Source organism: Elephantulus edwardii, unplaced genomic scaffold (assembly GCF_000299155.1).
Source record: "Elephantulus edwardii isolate Elephantulus edwardi_28Jun2011 unplaced genomic scaffold, EleEdw1.0 scaffold00073, whole genome shotgun sequence".
NCBI lineage: Eukaryota > Metazoa > Chordata > Mammalia > Macroscelidea > Macroscelididae > Elephantulus > Elephantulus edwardii.
The window spans coordinates 15,483,764-15,507,742 of NW_006399823.1; the positions used below are offsets into that span (position 1 = coordinate 15,483,764).

At 39.8% G+C, this 23,979-nt stretch overlaps 1 protein-coding gene across 4 annotated transcripts in view; it reads left to right on the top strand.

Moving 5' to 3' along the window:
• The window catches only part of NRP1 (neuropilin 1), a 188,764-nt gene that overhangs the window by 74,816 nt on the left and 89,969 nt on the right, over positions 1 to 23,979 (top strand). For all 4 annotated transcript variants that reach the window (XM_006888943.1, XM_006888946.1, XM_006888944.1 and 1 more), the window contains exons 3-5: positions 3,954 to 4,135; positions 11,904 to 12,131; positions 21,628 to 21,783. In XM_006888943.1, coding sequence (XP_006889005.1) covers positions 3,954 to 4,135; positions 11,904 to 12,131; positions 21,628 to 21,783 — 566 coding nt within the window. The remainder of the gene's footprint in view (positions 1 to 3,953; positions 4,136 to 11,903; positions 12,132 to 21,627; positions 21,784 to 23,979) is intronic.

The following is a 23,979-nucleotide window of genomic DNA, read 5'->3' on the forward strand; positions in this document are numbered from 1 at the left end:
AAGATGGGGGATCAGTGAAGGAGAAGGAGACCCCAGTGAGATGGATTGACACTGACTTCAGCAGCCGGCTCTAGTGTCTCAGAGACGATGAGGATGGCACAGGCTATGACAAGTTTCAGATGGCAGTTCATAGGGTCACTATGAGTTATACTTGGCAGCACCTAACAACAATGTACATCCTGTTTAGAAAAGTGAAGAGTCACCAGGCAAGAGGAAGACCCTCACCTAAACAGACTGACATCATGACTGCAATGATGGCCTTGGGCACGATGGAGATTATGAGGACAAAGCAGGATAGGGCAAGGTTTCATTCTGTTGTTCATAGGGTCACTATGAGTCATAGTCGACTTGACAGCCTCTGTACGCAATGTACATCAGCTCAAAACATTGCCTGGCCTTGCAGCATCAACTTCCAGTTACCAACTTGTTGGAGGTCGTCATTGGTGCCACTGTGCCAGCCTCTCTCATTGAGGGTCTCCCTTTCCCTTTCCATCTCTCTGCCTTACCAAACTTGATGTCTTGCTCTAGAATGTCCAAAGCATATCCAAAAGCAGCCGAGTCAGAAAAATACTCTTTTGTGGTCCATAGGTTTTCACTGATAGAACATCAAAAGTTGACATCCTGTCCTTCCCCCCTAGTCTGGAAGCTCCACTAAAGCCTGTTCTCCCTGAGCAGCCCTGGTGGTATTTTAAATACTGGTAATAGAGCCATCATCAAAGCCACATGCAAGCCACCACAGTCATGCACAGATCTTTGCATTTCTTCGCAGTAAGTGTATTCTGATGTTACTATAGAAAAGGAAAGCTTTAAGGGAGAAGATTTAAGAGAAGTGGCATGATGCTCAAAAGGAATAGAGACTGATTGTCTCCTGAATATTGTTTTAAAATCCACACTCCACTTAAAGTGTCAGGGTGATCAGTGGCAGGGGCAGGCGTAGAGGTGGGGGTGGGGGGGCGTGGGGAGAGGCTTCCTTTAAATGGAACCTGTATTTGTTCTGTGAGTGAGGAAGTGAAGCAGCCCAGGTTAGGGTGCTACTTTTTGGAATCCTCCTTGTCACCTGGAACATTCTTGACAGAGCAAAGTGGCATTCAAGCCACAGGGCCCCACACCAAAGTCACCTTTTCAGTCCCTTCCTCTTCGCTTCCTCAAACACAACTTCCACCGTTTTTCATAGCTGGAGCCCAGTGGTTCAGAAAGAGAGTCGAACAAGTGCCTTTGCATGTCACCTTTGCATGTCTCCACTGACATTCCAAGAAATGTAGTGTTTGCCACACTGGCAGCAGTAACAGAGCAATGTGCAGCCGGCTAGGGGACCGAAATTTGCAAACTCAGTATCCTGGGCCTGAGGCCAATGCAGGCTGGGTACGTTGCTGTGGTGACACATTTAGTCTCTGGAGAGGGATGCTGGCACACTAAAGCTGCATTCCTAGCACCAGGTTTGCCAGTGAGAAACTTATGGAGTGGAACTGGTATCAACTCCAGAGGGAGTTGCAAGCTGCTTTCTTAACTTCTTTGGCAATGCTAGCCTTTGCAACTGGTGCGCATGCTCCCTCTTGAATATTTACAGGAATTGCTATTTGTGATACTCTTTGGGGTCCTGTTGGATGAGCCTTAAAGGCAAATGCTAAAATGATAGCAGCATTCCAGTTTACAAATATAAGCTCTTGCATCCCCTGAATAATTCAGCCTCCTAAAATTGGCAAGTAAAGTTGCAATGACTTATCTCTTCCTGGGAAGGGATTCTAATCCCTCTCTCCATTTTAAGACTAACCTTCACTGTTGCCAAGAGGAGAATCTAGTATTTACTAGTGGAGGACATGCAAATTAAAATACTAACTTCTTTCCAACTGCCATTCAGTGGCACTCCATCGGCCAAGGTCTGGGACACCTGGGAGAAAGGTCTCCTGGCTAGAATGCTCCCAGGCCTTCAGGCAGGCCTGATGTTCCTCACTTACTTATAATTGGAAGGCAGAACATACTTGGAACTGACCACTTAGTATTCAGACCATGTCAAGATCCAAATAAAAAGCCTATATGGCTCCACTAACTGCCTGGTAGCTAGGCCAAACAGAGTCACCAGTTCAGATCACAGCTAAATTACATGAAAGCGCAGGGCAGAACATGCAGACCTGTCTTGTCAGAGATGCAGTGGAGATAAAAGGAATTACTCCATAAATGCCAACTTCTGAAGCTCTCGTGAATACAGCGAGGGTGTTCTTTTCAGCTGCCCCCAGTTGAATATAAAATGCTAGTTGGGATTTTGAGCATAATGCTGGCTTCATCCTCCTCTTCCTCCTCCACTTTTATTTCTCCTCCTTCTCCCCCTGCTTCTTTTAACATGCAAAGCATCTCCCAAAGTATTGAGACATGGACAATTCCCTTGTGTATTTCTATAGTTTTGAAAAGGGACAGTGATGCTAACAGAGCAAGTGATTACTACTGGCAACATCAGATGCAGCTGAGGAAGTGCAGTTAATACAATAATTCACATATGTTAATGCTTAGTTCCATCAATGTCAGCTCTATTTTCTTCTTGATATACACAAAGCTGGCACACAATTTTAACTGATGAGGTAATGTCATTTTTAATTTAAAGAGCCTTAAGCTGTCCACTTAAACTAGTGATATCATCTTTGCAGTTGTCTCACGAGACTTCGTGTAAACATAACTAATGTGTCCTGGACAGTTTGAAAAGGGATTGTTAAAGATGGCATTGGTCAGCCGGAAGATATCCTCCCCTTTGATCTCTTTTTGAATTGCCAGATACAGTTTATGTTACTGCCATATTTTAGGCATTCTCAAAATGAATATAGCCTAGGACTTTTGAAGTAAGTTAAACAGAGGAATAAAATAAAGGTTTCAAATGAATGTATTGTAATGTTTCCATGTCAGTTCTAGAAGCAAAATGGAAGACAAATTAGATTATCCAGCTCCGAGGTGACTTCGTAAATAAAAAAGGAGAGACCAGAGCAAGACACTTAGAAATAAAGACACCAAACAAACAAAAATGTTTTGTTGTGTTTTTTTTTTTTCTGGGGGAATTTAAGTTTATTGGTGATGATGTTCTACATTTTAAAAACAACTAACTTTGGAACATGTATGTTATCCCAGTGTAATTTTTAGAGTCATGTTTAATTGTCACTTCTTTATCATATGCCTTCTTAGCATATCATTATTAAGTTCGTGGGGGTTTTGTTTTTAATATATTACATTGCTTGATTTCAAGTGTGGTTCCCTCTCCTTTTCAAACAATGATATTCCTTTAAAGATTCTGTCTAGGAGAGATAAACAGAATTATTTTCCATCTTTAAATAAATTCCTTTCTTTAGATAAATTGTGCCTTTGATCCAAGTATCAGCTGGGGGAAGACAGTTGGTGTTTTAACCAGTGGATGTGGACGCTGAGAGCGTATTTTCCAAGAAGTCTGGAGTTGAGTGGAATTGAGTTAAATAGTAAAGAATCTGTTTATTATTCTGTGGCCATATGTTTAGAGGATTGCTCACAGAAATCAAAGTATTGTTCATGGAGTGCCCCAGCCAAGGGGATATTTTGAATTCATAAAAGAACTTCACAGTTTGAAAAGAATGCATAGCATTATGGATTGACACCGCACTGCCATAGACAAAGAAACACAATTTAATAAGAGAGAATTGTACTCACGAGAATTTTCTTTTTCTTGTTAATTGGTTACTTTAACTGACATTGTCTGCAAGTATAATGGCCACCATTCTTCTTAATACTTCTGTGTTGCCAGATGATGTATACAGACATGATGTAGTCCATTTTAATGATTGAATTTTACTGGATTTATCTTTCCTCTATGTACTGCTGTGGTGAATACAGATCACACTTCAAAGTTTTCCTCTGACAGACTATGCTAGATAATGCTGATTTTCTAATGTGTGGAAATTTAAAGGACATTTCTCACCAGCTTAACATTTTCTTGCTGCTAGGTATGACTATGTGGAGGTCATCGATGGTGACAATGCCAATGGACGCTTATCGGGAAAGTTCTGTGGGAAGATCGCCCCTTCTGCTATAGTGTCTTCTGGGCCATTTCTTTTTATCAGATTTGTCTCTGACTATGAAACTCATGGTGCTGGATTTTCTATACGCTATGAAATTTTCAAGAGAGGTAAGTAAATAAAGCAGATCAAGCATGATTAACATTATTTGATTCTATGAAAGACTATATTTAGTCTTTTATTAAAAGATTATATTTAGTCTTTTATTAAAAGGATTGGGAGTAATGACTTTATCCATATATATCTATATACATATCTATATCTATATCTATATCTATCTATCTATCTAATCTCTTTTGTGGCCTAGTGGCAAGAAGCTGTACTGCCATCCCAAAGGCAAGTGGTTCAAGGCCACTCCATGGGAAAAAGATGGGTAATCTCCTCCTGTGTGATTACCTGCCTCTACAGTACACACAACATTTTTTTTTTCTATGACAAACATGCTAAAAAATATTTTGAAACAAAATTGCCCCTTGTATGGAAGAAGTATGTTTAAAGTTGGAAAAAGCCTTTCAAGAATTGAATTGCACCATTCTGACCAGAGTTGTATACATATTATATAAAATTCCTTTTAAAGAATTTCATTTTTTAATCTTTCTTCTTCCAAAATTAGTTTAAGTTATTCTCAAAGCTTGATTTCTTGACTTTTAAAAAATGCATTAGTCCCCTATTTTTACCTTAAAGCTATATACACATAGTTGTCTTTATTACAACATTCAGGACTGGAAGTTCCCAGGAAAAGCAAAGAACCACCCTGTCTTATAGTTTCTAAAGCTATTGAGGGAAGAAGAGGCTTTCTAATAAAAGGGGCTGGTTAGGGGGGGAAACCTCTTAGAAGAGAAGAAACAGCAGTGCTTTAAATAGCACTCCCATTAGGAATAAAAAATCAGCCTCCCCTTTCAATACAACCACTTGCTGGTCTTCTGTTTCAATGCTTTTGTGATATAGATTGGGTAGGACTACAATCTAACAAGTCATAGTTTCCCAGCGTTAAGGGATTAAATGTGCATATCAATCCATGAATGAGCAATTTAAGTTTATATGGAAGTCACTATCTTCAGCAACAGCCAGTGGGATCCTTTCCTGTGTGAAATTTAGGTTTTACATGATTTACATTTTTAAAGTAATATTAAATGTGGACAGAAGTTAAAGACTTGAATATACTATCCTTGAATATAGGCAAAAGGACATTTTTTAAAAAAAATTTAAAAAAGACCTGGACTTACCAATTACAACATCTGAGAATAATAAAAAGAAGACCCATTAGGGTTTTCTGGGTAGATTGGTACAATATCTTTAAACTTCTAAGAAATCTAAGCCTAAACGTCACATAAATATGAATGAATAGAGAATACTTTCTTCACAAATGTATTTAAAGCATATACTTTAGAAAACCTTTAGGATAAAGAGTAGCATACATATGACATCAAAATGTATAGTTGATAACATATGTACATATTTTCTTGTGTTGAAAGAAGTTTGACGTGCTATAGGAATAAAATTATACGTGTGTGTGTGTGTGTGTGTGTGTGTGTGTGTGTGTGTACTTTTCTTTTTTCTCTTGCTTACCTGTGCTTGGCACTGTCAAAGGAAAACACTGTCTGAAAAGAGACCAAGAATAGCCTTTTATTTTCACTGTTCTCAAAGATCTGAAAATGGCTGGAAAGAGGAAAAGACAGATCTGTCGCTAAGGTGTTGAGAAGTCTCTATCTTCCTTACAAATGAATTCATCTCCTTTACTTCTGTTAGTCTGAAAAATGCCAAGGATCCCCGGTACCATCCTTGAGATTTGAAGCCTTATTTTCTTCTTCTTGACTTCCTAAACACAACATGGCCTCTGCTACTTTGAATACTTATCCAGAGTCAGAGCAAATCATGGCTTCTTTTCCACGTCCACAGCCATTACCCTACTGTCCTCCAGGCATGATTCTTTCCATGTTACTTTGTCCAACTCATAGTTTTTCAAATAGCCATTGGCCACTGTCCTTAAAGCACTCACAGACGATCCAAATTGACTAGTATGTCAAACCTCAATGTTCCCTTCAAGACTCGGCATCCCCACCTCCCTGCACTTCTCCAACTCCACACAGTGCATTAACTATCTGGCCTTTCTGGCTCAGATAGCTGGAAGTACAGTTTTCATGTGATCTAACACATGTGAGTTTGAATCCCAATTCTATCCCTGGCTGTCTGTGTGAATCTTTAAAGTCTTCGTTTTCTCATCTGAAAAAAATGAATGGTAGTATCTTGCACCAATGTTTGTGAAGATCAGTTGAAATGAAAACTCTTCAAAACATTTGGCCAGTGCCGGCCACTGAATATGCATTACAGTTATTATGGCTAAATCTGTTATCTTCAACACTCATAGATGTTGTCCATTTCTAGTTTGTTTCTTGCCTTTTTAAGAATCTGACTCTAAAAGTAGTCTTCAGGAAGCTATTTCTAATTACCCATATATGTACAGACACACACACACACGATATACACATTAATATATACTGTGTCCTTAAATATATATACACACTTTTCACTTACCAATATATTCTTCCTTAATATGATCAGATTTTGCCATGTTTTCTTGTTTTATTTTCCAGCTGAATTGACATCATCTGAAAAATGCCAAGCACATATCCTTGATTATTTTATTCTCTCCATACATACAAAGTACATATTTTAGTGTTATGGCAAACTCCCTGTCATCAAATCGATTGTGGGTCATAGCAACCTTTCATTGAGTTTCTGTAAATCCTTTCTCTAGGAGATTGCCCATCTTTCTCCCATGGAGCAGCTGCTTAGCATTTCATTTAACAGCCAACTACTTTAACCACCTCACCTCTGGGGCTTTTTAATAGTCCTTCTATACATCTCAGTCATTCCTTATGTTGTGGTTGTTTTGTACTGTTGAGTTGAAATCAACCCAAAGCTGACCCTCTGGTGGGTTTCCAGAGGCAGGTAATTGCACGGGAGGAGATTGCCCATCTTTCTCTTGCAAAAAACAACGTACACATCTCAATCACTCCTTATACATATATCAATATAGTTACTCACTAGAATAATATATTTATATATGCATTAACATGTTCAAAGCCACTTTTTTCTTCAAGAATAATCATCGATAGTATCAAATCCATGAATCTACATGGCACTTCTTTCTGGATACAGTAATAATGTTTCCTTAAAACACGTGGATTCTGTTAATCATATAATGCAGGCAGGAAATTAAGACTTGTCAGTCTTAAGGTATTAATTAGGCCACAAGGTTACTATTCAAAATCTGATATTCTAATCAATATTTTGATCAGTTTGGAGTCCCTGCATTTTGTTTCTAGAGGACTCTTTTTACCTGAAAAGCAGTAAAACTAGTTTCCAGCCCTCCCTGGAACAAGTTTAAACCATGTTCATGCTTTCTCCAGGAATGCCGTTTTCCCTTTCTGTCTCTTCCTAGATGTAAAAGCCATGGGCCACTAGCCCTAGAGTTATTCCCATTCAATTAAAGAAATTTCACTACTCAGCCCAAGCCTTCCCAGCTATCACTGTGCCCCGTCCCTCTCATTCAGGCCCAGATGCTGGAATAAGTTTATAGAAGATTTCTGTAGGTCTTTGGATGGAGATAGGGATGGCTGTTTATTGAAAGAAGAGTTGATAACTTGATATATGTTTCTGCTGTATACCATTGAGTCAGAAGTCACCCACAGCTGGTTCTCTAGCAGGTTTTCAGAGATGGTGAATTGCACAGGAGGAGATTTCCTGTCCTTTTCCCATGGAACAGCTGGTGGGTTTGGGATTATTGTGCAGCTTCTTATCACTGGGCCATTCGGACCTGTATATTTAATAATAATTGCTTATATTTTATCATAACTATTATTATTCATTCTTATTGTCAATAACAGCTAAATGTGGCAGTCATATGGCTGTGCAAACCACTCTCAATCTTAGAACTTCAGAGGCATGACATTCACTGGCTTGTATATGTTTCCCTCGTGCTAGCACCTCATTCACTTGTAGGTATACAAGTCTGTTCCCAAAATTTCTTCACTCCTGTTCATCAGTGTAGGCTCATCTAGTATTCTCTGCCCCCCCCTTTTCTATTTATTTTATATCTGATTTATCCTATTATTCTTTAGCCTCTTCCCTCCATTGCCCTTTTGCAAGGAATACTAGTTCCACTGTGGAAAATTTATAGAGTGATTAATAGAAAATACTAATACTAATAATAATAATAAAAAAATTTTAGATAACAGATAAAATAGGAAATTACAAAATCTTTAATTTACAAGTATTTCCCCAACATTCCAAAGCCTATTCTGCACTTGCCTTTCATAGCTTTGAGGATCAGAAAAGTTCAGAGATGCCCCAAGGTAACCATAAGCAGGTTAGTGGTCAAAATGAGACTACAACACCAAGCTTCTCATGCTGAGTCCAGTTCTATCTCTTATCCCATCCATCTTCAAGTTTCCTCAAAATATGTTTAAAACCTGACCAAGTTTCTATAAATATCTGAGAGGACAAGGACACAGTGAAAAATCTTAAAATTGGTTGTTTTGAAATTACAATTTTAATTCTTGACACTTTTTATTGCTGTCGTTATGTGCCGTCGAGTAGCTGCGATTCATGGTGACCCTATACATGACAGCCCTAAACTCTGCTCAATCCCTTGCCAATCTTATTGTCTCTGATACACCTATCCCCATTACCCCAGTCACTGAATCAATCCACCTCATTGAGGGCCTTCCTCTCCTGCACTGTCTCTCCACCCTCCCAAGCATGACATCCTTCTCCAAGGACTGATTCCGCCTTGCAACATGTCCAAAGTATGTCAGATGAAGCTTCAGAATCCTTGCCTCCAAGGAGCAGCCTGGCTTTACTTTGTTGTTTGGAGATTACGCAAATATGCATAGCAAAACGTTTACCAATTCAACAGGGTCTGTGTGTGTGATTCAGATATTGATTACATTATTCAAGTCTTACAACCATTCTCAACCTCTTTTTTTGAGTTGCCCTTCCTGATGAACATAAAATCACTGTACCACACCTATACCCCTTGTCTCAAGGTTCCTGGTATATCTGCCAAGTCGCTGTTGTCAATTTGATCTTATACAGATAATTCTGACTCAGTACACAACAACAATATATTCAATATTCTTTATCAGCACCACAGCTCGAAGGCATCAGTTCTTCTTTGGTTTTCCTTATTCATTGTCCAACTTTCACAAATGTATGAAGCAAATGAAAATAGCTTGGGTCAGATATATCTTAGTCTTTAAACTGACATCCTTGCTCTTCAGTACTTTAAAGAAACCTCTGACAGCAGAATTATCCAGTGAAATATGTTTTTTATTTCTTGACTTCTAATTCCATAGGTGTGGATTGTAGATCCAGGTAAAAGGAAATCATTGACAATGTCAGTCTTTTCTCCATTTATCATACTGTTGCCTTTTGAACCTGTTCTGAGAATGTTTCTTTACTTTATGGTAACTGGGATCCATATTGAAGGCTATAGCATTTTATTTTAATCAGCAAGTGCTTAAGTCCTCTTTGCTCCCAGCAGGCGAGGTCATGCCATCTACATGATGCAAGTTGTTGATGAGACTTCTTCCAACCCTGGTGCCACATTCTTCTTTATTTTTACTAAACAAGCAAAACTATAATTTGGTTCTAAGAAAACTTGAGCAGGGGAATTTTTTGGTTTAAGGATTAGAGATTATCTCAGGACAAAAGTTTCAGGGATTCAGCCACTCTATGGTTTCAGAAAATCTCAGAGTCAATGAGAATTTGAAATTTTGCTCTGTATTTAGCCCTTTTTGATGAGGATATTAATCTCACCTATATTAATCTTTTTTTAAAAGGAACAACATTATTACCTACATTAAACTCTACTGTTAGTTTTTTCCCTACAAAGATCTAACCCAAGCATTCCACATCTCCACCAAGGAAGAGTTTGGGAGTCTCCAAAGTTACTATCATCACATCTTAAAATTAAAAAAAAAAGCTCAGTAGCTCATTTTGTCTTTAGCATTTGAGGCTTTAAATAGGCTTCTGCCTTGTCAGAAGCCACCAGAACAACTTAGAAAGAGCTTAAGTCCTACACAGCACATTCTGAAATCTCTATAACTGGAATTTGCATGGCAAGATGCAACATATTAGTACATTTTTAGTCAGAATCCAATAGATAACTATAAGAGGCAGTCATGGTGAAAAGTGAGCCTGACAAAAAGATCAAGCAGTTATTTAAGCAAATAAGACCTCTATGAACTAGAATCATTGTGCTCATCTAATAGATATTCTTTGAGTCTTCAATGCTATGGCTATCTAATATGCCCACAGGGAGAAACAATTGATTTCGTCTTCTCAGTTGGCTTCAAAACATACTTAAAGTGAAGATTCAGCTTCTCAACTTGGGTCACTAAAAATAGAGATCTGGCTGGTTAAATTTAATCTGTATTGATACGTAATAAGTTGTTTCTACTTGCTTGGCACACTTAGCATTTAGTTAAGGAAACATTCACCCAGTCACCTCATTTAGCATTGAATCTTTACATGCTGTTGCAGAGTCTTGTGTTTGACCGTGAGACAGAGTCACAAAAATAGGCAAATCCTCAGTTTAGTGGTTCAAGAACAAAAGTGTGTAACTGTACCCCCCCCCCAAAGTTATATCCTGAGTTCAAATGGGTAAAGACATCTGTGATTTACAGAAATTCTAAATTTAGTTACCTGAGAATCATGGTGGCAGAAGTGGTGGTGATGGGGAGAAGTTAGTATACTTGTCTCCTTATAGGTGTGGAATTTTCAGTGAGATAGTGAATAACACCCTTTTCAGTACTGGATGCCATGAGTTGAATTGGTGGCCGTGTGGTGGTGGCTTCATGGATTTTGTGTAGGGCTGCTAACTAAAAAGTTGGTGGTTTGGGTCTACCAGCAAGCTATTCCTTAGGAGAAAGACTAGATAGCCACTTCCTCTTAAGAACTATAGTCTCAGAAACCTGAAGAGGTTCACCATGAGTCTGACTTGATTCAATGTCTGTGAGTTTACACAGTCAGGAGCTCAGCTTGTATTATATGTGTATGCCCTTGACCAGTTTTAAATGACAAACCACCATAATCTCAATAATGTTAAATGATCATTAAAATTATGCACTATAAATACACAACCACAAGCATGGCCCCTTGTTGCCAACACTTCCATAATAAACAGTTCAGACTGGTATACAGCCCAATGTGTAATACTTCAGGGAAGGTTAGGATGTCAATATTGATATTAGGTGACTTCCAGCAACATGGCCTGTAATCACAGTTTATCGTGCCCTCACGAACAGCCACACTTTAGTGGCACACCTGTGTCAACACCACTCAGAATGAGTCACTCACCCTGGGTCCATGTACGAATTACCTTTCACATTTCGTTTGTCAAAGAGCCATAGGTCACATCTGGCAGAGTTACTGAGTCACTGGTGTAGGAATCTGAAACCCAAACTCCCTTCACTGAATTCTCTCGCGCATTTTTGCAAATGTTCTATTTCACCAATAAAGGCCTGTCAGCCTTAAGATTTAAAGATTTAAGCTTGAAGGGGCTATAATTATTTCTCTAGGGCTCTGTCGAGATTTCTGCAGCTTATTCATTCATTGTTCCCACGTGATTTTATATTTGTCATTTCCCCCCGACCCCGCAACAGCAGACATTTTAAAATTGCTTCACACAAATGGAAAATTAGGGTGAATACAATAAATCTCAAATGACTTTCCATCCTTCTCACTAATAGGAAGAGGCTGGGTAATGAGTGATTAAAATAGTGGGTTTGTATTAGAAAGAGAGGTTGTCTTTACCCAGATTATTTCTTAGTGGGTAGAATTGTCACTTTCTTTATTCTCTTTCACTTGTAGGTCCTGAATGTTCCCAAAACTACACAACACCTACTGGAGTCATAAAATCTCCTGGATTCCCTGAAAAATACCCCAACAGCCTAGAATGCACTTATATTATCTTTGCACCAAAGATGTCAGAGATTATCCTGGAATTTGAAAGCTTTGACCTGGAGCCGGACGCAAATCCTCCAGGGGGGGCGTTCTGTCGCTATGATCGGCTAGAAATCTGGGATGGATTCCCTGATGGTAAGAGCCACTGGAAGAAAAGAGAAAGGTCTGGGGGAGGAGCCCCAGGATTCATTCACAAGTGACATAATACACATATCTTTTTTTAATATATATAGCTTACAGGGGTAGGGAGAGCAAAGCAGGACTGCTTTATATATGCAGCAGTAATGAAGTATTTAAGTTTAAAGAACCTTAGCAATTCTTTAGTCCTGTTCTTTCATTTTATAGGTAAAAAGCTGAGGCTGTCAAAACTGATGAAAGGTCTCCTGGCTACAAAGCTTCATTTTCCTGTTTGAAGTAGTGGATAATCTGACAGACCTCTTGTCATTTCTGTCATTGAGTCAGTCTCTGACTTCACATACAGCTGAACAGAACGATGCTCAATCTTACACCACCCTCATGATCAGCTGCAGTGAGACCATTATGATCTAAAGGGTTCTCAATGACTGATTTTCACTAGTCGATTCTCGGGGCTTTCTTCCTAGTCAGCTGTCTACTGTTATTAAGTCACTTGTTGTCACATGACCTCAAGTCAGAACCACCTCACAGTTGATCCTCAAGTGGGTTTTCAGACTTTATAAATCTCACAGGAGGAGATTGTCAATCTTTCTCCCATGGAGCTGCTGGTGGAATTGAACTACCTGCCTTTGGGTTGGCAGCCCAACCTCTTAACCACTAGGGCTCCAGTGCTCCCTCATTAGGTCATAAACTGTCAGAGAGTTATAAACTGTAGAGATCAGTTAAGTCACTCTCCACATTTACGAGTGCAGGAAGATTAAATATCACATAAAATTTCAAAGGTGAAATATCTATCCATTATAATAGTCTAGTGGTCAGGAATTGTGCTGCCAAACTAAAGGCACACAGTTCAAATCCACCAGCTGATCTGAGGAAGAAAGGTGAGTAATCTCCTCTCATGTGATTTAATGCTTCTAAAAACCTGCTGGAGGGTCAGTTCTGACTGGACAATAACTAAAGACAACAACAAGTGTGACGAAAAACAAAGTTAGGAATTTAAGGAAAGAATGAGGCTATTTGAATAGTTCAACTTTGGCAGATTTTTTTTTTTGTCTACTCTCTGGGGATCCTTATCGTAAGCAATTACAGCCAAATCTCAATGTGTGATTTCTAGTAAATAATTCTGTCATCTTCCTTCATTTATATATTGAGAAATAGTTATTGAGTGACTACCCACCTACCAGGCACTGGTTTAGGCACTTGGCCGTCAAAAACAATAAAGCACTTTCCTTTGTGGAGTACAAGGAGTATGGGTGACGCAACAGTTAAAGCACTCCGCTGCCCACAGCAAGATCAACATTTTAAACCCACCAGCTGCTTTGTGAAAGACATGGCAGTCAGCTTCCATGAAAATTTACAACCTTGGACACCCGGCGGGGCAGTTCTCCTCTGCCCAGCAGTGTCCCTGTGAGTTGGAATCAGCTAGACAACATAGTCTTCTGCCAGAAAATCAGATAAGAAACAGTGCATGTTAGAAATGAGTGAATGTTACTTACATGTGGAAAGTTGCTGCTGTTAGTTGTCACAGGGTCCATTCTAGTTCATAGCAAGGAAGGGAGGAAGGAAGAAAGTGAGAGGATAGAGAAAAGAACATTAAAGCAGGATAATGGGACACGATGAAAAAAATAAGATAAAAGGATAGGACAAGGGGGCGTGTGGGTTGAAATTGTAAATGGTTTGTCCAAGTGGGATCTTATTAAGAGGATGAAATTTGAGCAAAGATTTGAAGGAGATAGAGGAGGTAGTCTTTACAGGCACCTAAGTAGAAGTTTTCCATTCAGTCCCTGTGATCTGCGAGGTAAAAGGCACACATACACACCAAATTCTTAACAGAGGAAGATAATATCAAATAATTTACTACAGCTGCGTTGCTTGTATTAGTCTGCATTTAGTCTGGTTTACTATTAAGATTTCTCTAGAGAATACATTTTACACAAGTGAAAAGGACAACTTGAAAGTTCTTATGAGCTATCAAACTATCTATAAAATAGCGCCCTGGTCGTACACAGGTTAAAGCTCGCCACTGCTAATCAAAAGTTCAATAGTTCGGATCTACCATGGAAGAAATAGTTGACAATCTGCTTTCCTAAAGATTTACAGAAACCCTATTCAGTCTCTGTGAGTTGAAATCAACCGGACAACCAAACAAACAAAAAACCAAACCAAACCACTGCTATCCATTCAGTCCCAATTCATGTTATTGTTGTTGTTAGGTGCCGTCAAGTCGAGTACGACTCACAGCGACCCTATGAACAAAAGATCTGAACCCCGTTCCATCCTGCGCCACCCTCACACATCCTGATACATAAGAGCCCATTGCAGCAGTCACCGTGTCAGTCTACCTGGTTGAGGGTCTTCCCCTCCTTCACTGACCCTCCACCCTTCCCAGCATCATGTCCTTCTCCAAGGAATAGCCTCTCCTAGCAACATGCCCAAAGTATGTGAGACAAAGTCTCATTATTCCTACCTCCAAAGAGCACTCTGGCTGTACCCTCTCCAAGACATTATCTGTTTGATTTCTTTGTCATAGGGACCCCCCATTTAGTTTCCGAGGCTTTAACTCTTGATCAGAGAAGATTACCCATCCCACCTAGCATCTGCTGGATTCAAACCATCAGACTTTCACTTAGCAGTACAACACTTCTTATACTGTGCCACTAAGGTTACTTAACTAGAAATCAGTGAAAGTAAAATAGTCATCCTATGATCAAGTCAGGAGGATGAATATTTAAATAAATTGTAATGGATACCAAGTATCTAAATGCAGTCGCCCCAGCCTTTGAATTGACATTAAAATGATGAGTATAATTCAGTTTAGCCAGAGTTCTCAATCAATAAAGTCATTGTCGTGGAGTCAGAACCAATTCATAGCTGACCCTCCAGTGGAATTTCAGAAGCTATAAACTGAATGAAGGCAATTACCCACCTTTCTCCAGTACAGCCCCTGGTGGATTCGAACTACTAGAAACCAGTCTTGAGGCTAGCTGTGAAACTCCCTATGGACTGCTCCACCAGAGCTCCCTCAATAGTAAGCATCTTTGGAGAAAAAGATTTAGAGAAAGCATATATTATTATTAACAGAAATGGATGAGTTTTTAGTTAGTTGTTTCTATGCTTTTACCATATAAATAGGGTTATGATGATCTTACCAAACCTCCTTCATTAAGTAATAAGATTTACCCAAACAGAATGCTGATTGGGTCCTCAGTATTCAATCCAGTAATTAGGAAAACAGTATTATAATAATATTGTAACAATAGTTGAAACATTTAATAATGGGTTTATTTGTTCACAACCCAAATTTTCAGCCTTCCCCTCTAGAACTTCCATTTAAAATGACAACTGGAAAGGAGGTCCAATCAACCGATTTATTTAGAATACTTTCAGAGAGAAGCACATTGTTATTAGTGTCAAGGGTTTCTCAAAGTAGTAATTTTCTGGTTCTAGGAAATCACTGAGTTGAAATGAGGAACAATTAACAATTGGGGTTATTAGCCTTACAATTCACCCATGTGTTGAACTATGGAGCATTTGACTTCTTCCCAGAGAAAACTGGTTTTGGAATATGAAAAATTGGTCATGTGCTTGTTAATATTTACCTGATCTCATCCAACCGCCATCAGCAAAACAGGTCTCTCTTTGTTAGGCGAAGAGAGAAACTGTATTCCCTGCGCTTTTGTCAATGGCACAAGAGACATTTTTGTCATAGTGGTTCAATGCATGTCATTCCTCTGCCAGTGAAATTGCTTTTAGTCTTTGATATCATTTCCAAAGATGACAACCAGAAGGCGCTGAAGGCTTTTTAACCATCCAGTGATTTTTACGTTGCATTTTATCATAAACATTGAATTAAATGACTGAGTAATTGAAAGCTATCCATTGATTCAGATTGACTTTGAGGAAAAGCAGTTTATTCCAAAACTCAAAAACACAAGGCCTGTGTGTCGTGGAGCACACACATCCATCCATCATGCTCTTTGAAGATCTATGTGTTTGTTCTCAAGTAACAACTCTGCAGTAATTTGTGGAAGTTTACATGTGGTTTCAGAGCCTGAGCTAAGCACTGTTGCCCCCGTCATAACCGCAGTGCTCCCTCTAAATGTTGGAGCCAGACCTGAATGCTTAGCTCATGCCACATGGGAGGGGAAGAATGACATCAGCCTCTGTCTAGGCTGGGGGTGGGGCCTGAACTGCAGTCATGTCTACATTCCAAACATTTTAATGCTTTTAGGAAGACATTTCATAAAAACGAGTTCTGTTTACTTCCCTTGTATATATTTCTTATTAAAAGTAGACGTTTAAAACCACAGGCATAGATAGAAATAAGCACATTTTTCTCCACCAGGGAAAAAGAAAGTTTTTATTTGGTCTTTCACATAGTATTGATTTTTAAAAATGTATGTTACACCTTTAAAAAATCGACAATGACATTTAGAAGATAAAACATAAAAAGTATGCATGTTACAGGCAGGTCTGGTGAGACAGTTTGTAGTGAATTGTGCTGTTAAGCCAAAGATAGCATCTTGCTGGCGGTTCGAATCTCCTCACAGCTCTGCAGGAGAAAGATGGGTTTACAGCCTCCAAAACCCCACTGGAGAGTTAGCCACGAGGTGTTGCTGACTTGATGGCAGGCAATAAGTTTGAGTTTATATGTGTTTTATCTTGGATCTTGGAAATTATTCCTTTTTTGTTTGTTTACTTGTTCATAAAGTCAAAAGATTTAATTTTAAAAGTACTTCTTTATAGGAGATTGTCATGGTATTTTGTTTGCATTGTTGTTGCTGATTGCCTTCAAGTTGAGCACTAGTCATATGGACCCTATAAACAAAAGGCTTTGAAGCCTCTTGACACCTATCAACATTTATCAAAGTAAATGGAGTTTCCAAAGGCATGTTATTTAGGAAGTGGATGCCACTCCTGCTTCCAATTGTTTACTTCATAAAAGTGATTTTAAAAATGCCAGATCATAAGGGAGTGCTGTAATTAGTGGAAGGAGCTTGCTGTCCTAGGTCTAATAAGTGATACTGCAATCCCACAGTTCAAGAGGGACACTCTCCTCCTGGGCAATTAACTGCCTCATAAAACCCGCTGGAGGATCAGCTGCGAGTTGGTTCCAAGTCAAAGGCAAACAACAACACAACTATTTAAGAGATAATAGGAAAATCTGAAGAATGTGATAACTTTCCCACTTGAATGTTGTTTAAACAGCACAAATCCTATATTGCCTCCCTACCTGGGAAGAACAGAGCAAGGGAACACTGCATGGTTCAAAATTAGGAAGGGCGTACGCCAGGGATGCATCCTATCGCCATACCTTTTCAACCTATATGCAGAACAGATTATCCGGGAGGCTGGGCTCTATGAGGAGAAATGTGGGGTCAAGATTGGTGGACGATTTATCAACAACCCTGCTTGCTGAAACTGAAGAGGACCTGAAGCGCCTGCTGCAGAGTGTCAAGGACTGCAGCCTACAATATGGATTGAGGCTCGATGTCAAGAAGACAAAGATTCTCACCACTGGACCAATTGGCTGCATCAGGATGGATTGTGAAGAGATTGAGATTGTACACAGCTTTAGTTTGCTTGGCTCCATAGTCAACAGTCGTGGCACCAGCAGCCAGGAAATTAAAAGGCGCATTGCCATGGGAAAGTCTGCTGTTAGGAACCTCTCCAAAGTACTCAAGAGCAATGGTGTCTCTCTGGAGAGTAAGGTGCATCTGATACAGGCCATGGTCTTCGCAATCACTTGTTATGCATCAGAGAGTTGGACAATGACCAGGGAGGATAGAAGGAGAATTGATGCCTTTGAGCTGTGGTGCTGGAGAAGAGTATTGAGAATACCATGGACTGCTAGGAAAACAAACAGATTTGTTCTGGAAAGGGTTAAACTGGGTGGCTCCTTGGAGGCAAGGATCCTGAGGCTCCGTCTAACATACTTTGGACATGTAGTGAGGAGAGACCAGTCCTTAGAGAGGGACATCATGCTTGGGAGAGTGGAGGGACAGCGCAGGAGAGGAAGGCCCTCTATGAGGTGAATTGATTCAGTGACTGGGATAATTGGGATGGGAGTGTCGGAGACAGTGCGATTGGCACAGGACAGAGCGGAGTTTAGGGCTGTTGTACATAGGGTCACTGTGAGTCGCAGGCGACTCGATGGCACATAACAACAACAACAACCTGGGAAGACATGGTCATTGTAGTTCGGTTCTCCCCCAAATGGTAACTTAGCACATGTTGCTTGCATAAATTATTCAGTACACTTGAATTATACTTCTGTTCCTGTAACATCTTCCATTCATCTCCTGGGCCTTTGGGTCTACAATAACGGAAATAGGAAATCCAATAGCCGTGTGTATGTAAATACACAAATGAGTGCACACACACACACACACACACACAAGAATGCTAAGAGTACTTCATCCACTCTTGCTCAGATCAATATTGCATTAGCTTGCCAGACGAACGTCTCATTGTTGTTCAGGAAAATTCAATACCTCTTTGTATTACAGCCACAAGAGCTGTTCACTCTCTTTTCTTGAGGGCTCCTAAAGAGAGCTGAACACTGCTGTCCGGGGGCGATGTTCCAAAGGACAGAAGAGAGATTTACCCAGCATGTCTTAAACATTATCAACCAGTGAGTCATGGAGACTCTCAAAATTATGAGTCTGCACTAGACAAGTTCTCTTCTGTTTGCTCTTTCAAAGAGATTCCCCCTCCCTTCACCCCACAAAGAACTTGGGTGATGGTGGAGGGGGGTACCAGCAGCCAGTGCTTTGACAGGATGATCATAGCTTCCCTTTCTTGCTTATATTCTTGGTAAGGTCAGTGGCTGTGGTGATCAGAGATGGCCCCCAAGTATTAGGACCATAAAAAGGTGCCCAGAAACTAAAGAATAAAAATGATCACAAAACCAGAATAATGGAATTTAAATAGAAGGAAAATGAAGAAATCTAAATGGACCCTAATCTCTCATTTAAAATCACGGACCAGATATTGAATTCTCATAGTGCTAGCAAGCTATTTCCATACATATATTATGGGTAACTTTGAGCTCTATAGGAAAGTCGGGGTCGGGGGGAAGCAGTGAATTGGTAGTAGGGCCACTTTCTGAATGAAGAAAAACTGGCAAAGAACTAGGACTTGTTGCTGAAGAATCTGAGGCCAAGAATAAAGCTGACGAAGGGAATGGAGAGGAGAAAAGTGGCAAGAGTTTCTTCTTCCAAAGATGCTTTCTCCTGGCAACAAAGATGACCACAAAAACAAAATCCTCTTCCCATCATGCCTGGCTCTTTACCACTACTACGTGAGGCCTTGTAGGTGGTCTGTATTCATTTCCTGCCCTGGGTTCTTCTCCTGGCTTTCCTTAGGATAAAGCAGAATGAGGAGGTGCTAGAGAGTGAGTGAGGGGGTAGCAGCAGAGAGAAAACATTTTCAGTTCTGCCAAGTCAGTTATCTGGAGTGACTTGAGAAATTAGTAGGTTGGCCAGGGTTTTGGTTTTGTTTTTTTGAAGTCTTTTGCTCAAGAATTGAAACTCTAGCGCCAGATATGCACACTTTACAAATCAAGATACTGGGCAGATGGGGAGCTCCGGTGTCACAGATCAGGCCAAAGGTAGCTCTGTTCTTCTGGTGGTTTAAATTCACCAGTAGCTCTAAGGGAGAAAGATGGGAGATCTCCTCCCATTTTATAGCTTCTCAAAAACTCTGGCGGGTCAGCTATGAATCATTCCAATTTGATGGCAATGAATTTTGAGGATGAACTCAAGAGCCCTTGTGCACAGTGGCTAAGTGATCAGCTGCTAACTGAAAGGTTGGTGGTTTGAACCCACCTGCCACTCTGCAGGAGAAAGATGTGGCAATAATTGGCTTCCTATAGATTACAGCTCTGGGACTCTGTAGGGGGAGTTCCAGTCTGCCCCAAGGTCATTACTGGTTCAAGTCAACCCAATGGCAATGGTTTTGATTTAGGATGAGTAACCTCACAGCGATTCAGCTCACATTCAGCTCTCAGATCTCTTCTTGTGGGATTCATTTTCCATTCACATTTGTAGCTTCCATTAGCCTTTACCCCCTGAATTGAGGCTGCACACACAGATTTTAGACTAAACATCAAGAGTGGGACCCTGTTGAAGGCTCGTCCCTGCAGGGAGAGGTCCACCTACTGTGCTTTCTTAAACAAAGCAATAACTCTTAGTTGAAATGCATAGAACCATGAATTTCTTGGAGGGGAAAACAGTCCATACCAGATTGTCCTTCTAGGTCCAGACCATCTGGTATGTTTTCACCATATGTGCAATGAAAAAGAAAAAAAGTAAGAAAAAAAAAGGGGGGGGGAGAATGGGGCTTTTTTTCTCCCTTCTTACTGATGATGCATATAGGGAAATGGAAGGATTCTCCAAGTCCTGGAAGCTTCCGTGCAGCCCATAAGGCAACCTATAATCTCTAATTGCCAAGATCTGTCTAAAAGTGCTTCTTGACAAAGGTGTGGCTACTTGGAGCCAAATCACAGTTTGACATGCACACAAGTCACTTAGTTCTCCAAATGGTCCACTGCCTTGGGGCTTCTTTTTTCCTGGTGAGCACAGTCAAATAAATGGCAGTTTGGGGACATTTCTTGGCTGCTGGATACAAATGTGATGCAGTCACATATCTTTGGATTTGATTAGGGGAATCTTAAAAAAGAAAACCCCAACCCACAAAACCCAGCTAAAACTGAAAAAAAAAAAAATTAACAGAAGTCTGATACGTTTTTCTTTCCTTTTCTTAAAATTTTATTATTATTATTATTATTAATTTTAAGGAAAACTTACAGAGATTTTGGATTTTCAATCATTCATTGTTTTCTTTCCTTTTTTATGGCAGAAAAACGTACTGTTAGTTACTGTGCTCTCCAGAAATTTTAATTTTATACTATTGGCAATTAGTCCTTAGTGTATTCCCTGAGCCAGGAATAATCTATTGTCCTTCATGCTTAGCTCTGATGTTTATTGGAATTGGAAGCCATGGCTTAGGGCAAAAGGAGGAACTACATGGGGACCACCGGGTGCTTGATCAAACCCAAGACTACTCTATTTCCAGGACACTCGCTTTTGCCACCATCCCTGCCTCTGGCAGAAATGAGATCTATTCCGAAGATCAAATCATAGCTGAGGTTCTAGAGTGCTTAGCTACATGTACCCCAGGTGATGACAAGGTGTCATGTGACAGCCCAAATCTTGTTCTTCACAATTTTGAACCAAACATTTCAATTCTGTTCCTGAAAATAATGTCTCTGACTAGGGAATGTAGTTATTCTATCATTGCTTTTATGAGCCAGACTCTAAAATCCTCTCTGTCAAACTGGTCCATTATGTTCCATGCAAACTGAAGACTTGCTTTGGGTTAAAAACCACTTCTGGGCTCTGCTTGAACCCAGGTTTGCAAATGGTTTTTGGGTTTCTTAAAATCTGCTTTCAGGAAAGACATTTTGACACTGTCTGTGTTTTTCTCTTTTCAGTTGGCCCTCACATTGGGCGATACTGTGGACAGAAAACACCAGGTCGGATCCGTTCTTCATCAGGCATTCTATCCATGAGTTTTTACACTGACAGTGCCATAGCAAAAGAAGGCTTTTCAGCAAACTACAGCATCTTGCAGAGCAGTGTCTCTGAAGGTCAGTGTTTATTCATCTTGCAAAGCCCTGTGGTAAACACTCTCCCTTTATTCCACCTCACACACCTGCGGCCACATGAAACACTAAAGAAGTGTGTTGTGAATTGGGGTGCCAACTGTTTGCTTTTCTCCTTTAAAGTGGCTTGCATGAATATCAATAGGGAGAACTATTTTATGTGTTTTCTTAATAAAATAGTGGATGAGAAGGTTGATTATGAGCCTCTGGAATTAGGGGGGAAAGGTAGGGAGTGGCAAAGGAGGCCTTGAAACAATAAACCATGAACAGACCACCTCTCTTGCTGTCTTGAATGTGGAATAGCCTGCAAATCTTTGATCCTAGAGGGTAAGAATAAATCTGTGGGAAATGTATCTGTATAGTAGCCCCACAGAATATATATAGTTGATGGTTTGACTAGGTGGAGGACCTTGGAGGAAGCCATTTTTGTGTTTTCTCTTAGAGGTATAAACCTGGGTATCTACATGAAAGAAACATCTTAATTTCTGTTATTGCTTAACATTTTTGAGAAAAGGAATGTATTTTTGGATGCTATTAAAATATTCAACTAACTCAACCCTTTCTCTTTTTTTTAACTTTATTATTAATTTCAATGAAAATTTACGGAGACTTTGGATTTCCATTCATTCATTGTTGCACTTTTCGCCCCTTCCTAACCCTCCCCCCTAGTACACTACCTTCTTGGAAAAGTAAAAGAAAAATTCTTTCATTGTTTTACAATCCTTCTCCCAAGGTCCACTCCACTATGCAGCCTTCACTCTGGACTCCTGTCATGATAAAAATACCTAATCACATATCCCTTTTAAACAGTTTTCTCCCTCATCTGTTTCAATGCAATATACACTATTGAACCCATCTTTCTCAGTCTCCTCCCAACCCCGAGGTCAGTCCTGTTTACAGCAGTGGCACCAACCATGCAGCATTTGTCCTTTTGTGACTAAGATACTGATACTTCACTCAGTATTACGTCCTCCAGGGTCACCCATTTGGAATAATATTGCATGAGTTCCTTGTTATTCAATGTACTGTAGTATTCCATTGTGTGAATATACCACATCTTCTCTATCCATTCATTTGTTGATGGGCACTTAGGTTGTTTCCAACTCCTTGCTATCGTGAACAAAGCCACGATAAACATGGGTGTGCATTTATCTGCTTGGATGGTGGTTGTGGTTTCTTTAGGGTGTACTCCCAGTAGTGGAATTGCTGGGTCAAATGGTATCTCTATTTGCAACTTTTTGAGAAAGCGCCATACCACCTTCCACAGTGGTTGCACCATTTTACACTCCCACCAGCAGTGAATAAGGATTCCAGTTTCTCTACAACTTCGCCAGCATTTGTTGCTTGCTGTTCTGTTAAATTTTGCTATTCTGACTGGGGTGAGATGATATCTCATAGTTGTTTTTCAACCCTTTCTTAAGGTTTATGGTATCTTAATTCTTTTTAAGTGCTGGATGGTGGGGGTGGGAGGTGGGGAGAAAAAAATCCTGATAGAAAAAGAGTGTGCCATTTCTGTGCCTCATCAGGTCAAGCTGCTAGGCAAAACAATACAAGAAGAGGACAGCAGGGTGTTTGCTAGTCCTGTCCTCTGCATATATTAGTATCTTCTCTACCAGTTCCTATTGAAAAGTAAAGGCCAATTACATTTCACTGTTTAATCTGTAGTTAATTTTCTTCACCTAGAAATAATTTTTGTTTTTCAAGTAATAAACCTAAGCTTAAGAGTATAAAACCTATTTATCATGACGGAAAACTAGGGGAAAGTTGCCATTTTCATTGCCATTTGGGTTTGTCCAACATTTCTAGATGGTTGAGGTTCTTCCACTTAACTCTCAAAAGCTTTTTCACTTTAGCTACTTGGGATTAACATTTTCTGAAAATTGATTACCCATTTCCCAATACCATCAAACTGAGTACGTGGGGCCTAATGGAAAACATGTTTTGATGATTGATGGCCAATATTGTAAGCATTATTATTTTATGCTGTAATACTGTGGTGCTCTTAGGGCCATATCATACTGAAGTTTACCCCTGGTGGAAAGTCCCATATTTTAGTATAATAAACGAATGATGTTAATAATGAAGACCAGGCCAGACAGGTGGCCTTGGTGCTAATTGCAAGGATTATAAATGGCAGAGAATTAAGATCTAGTGTCCATCCAATATGATTTTGTAAATGTG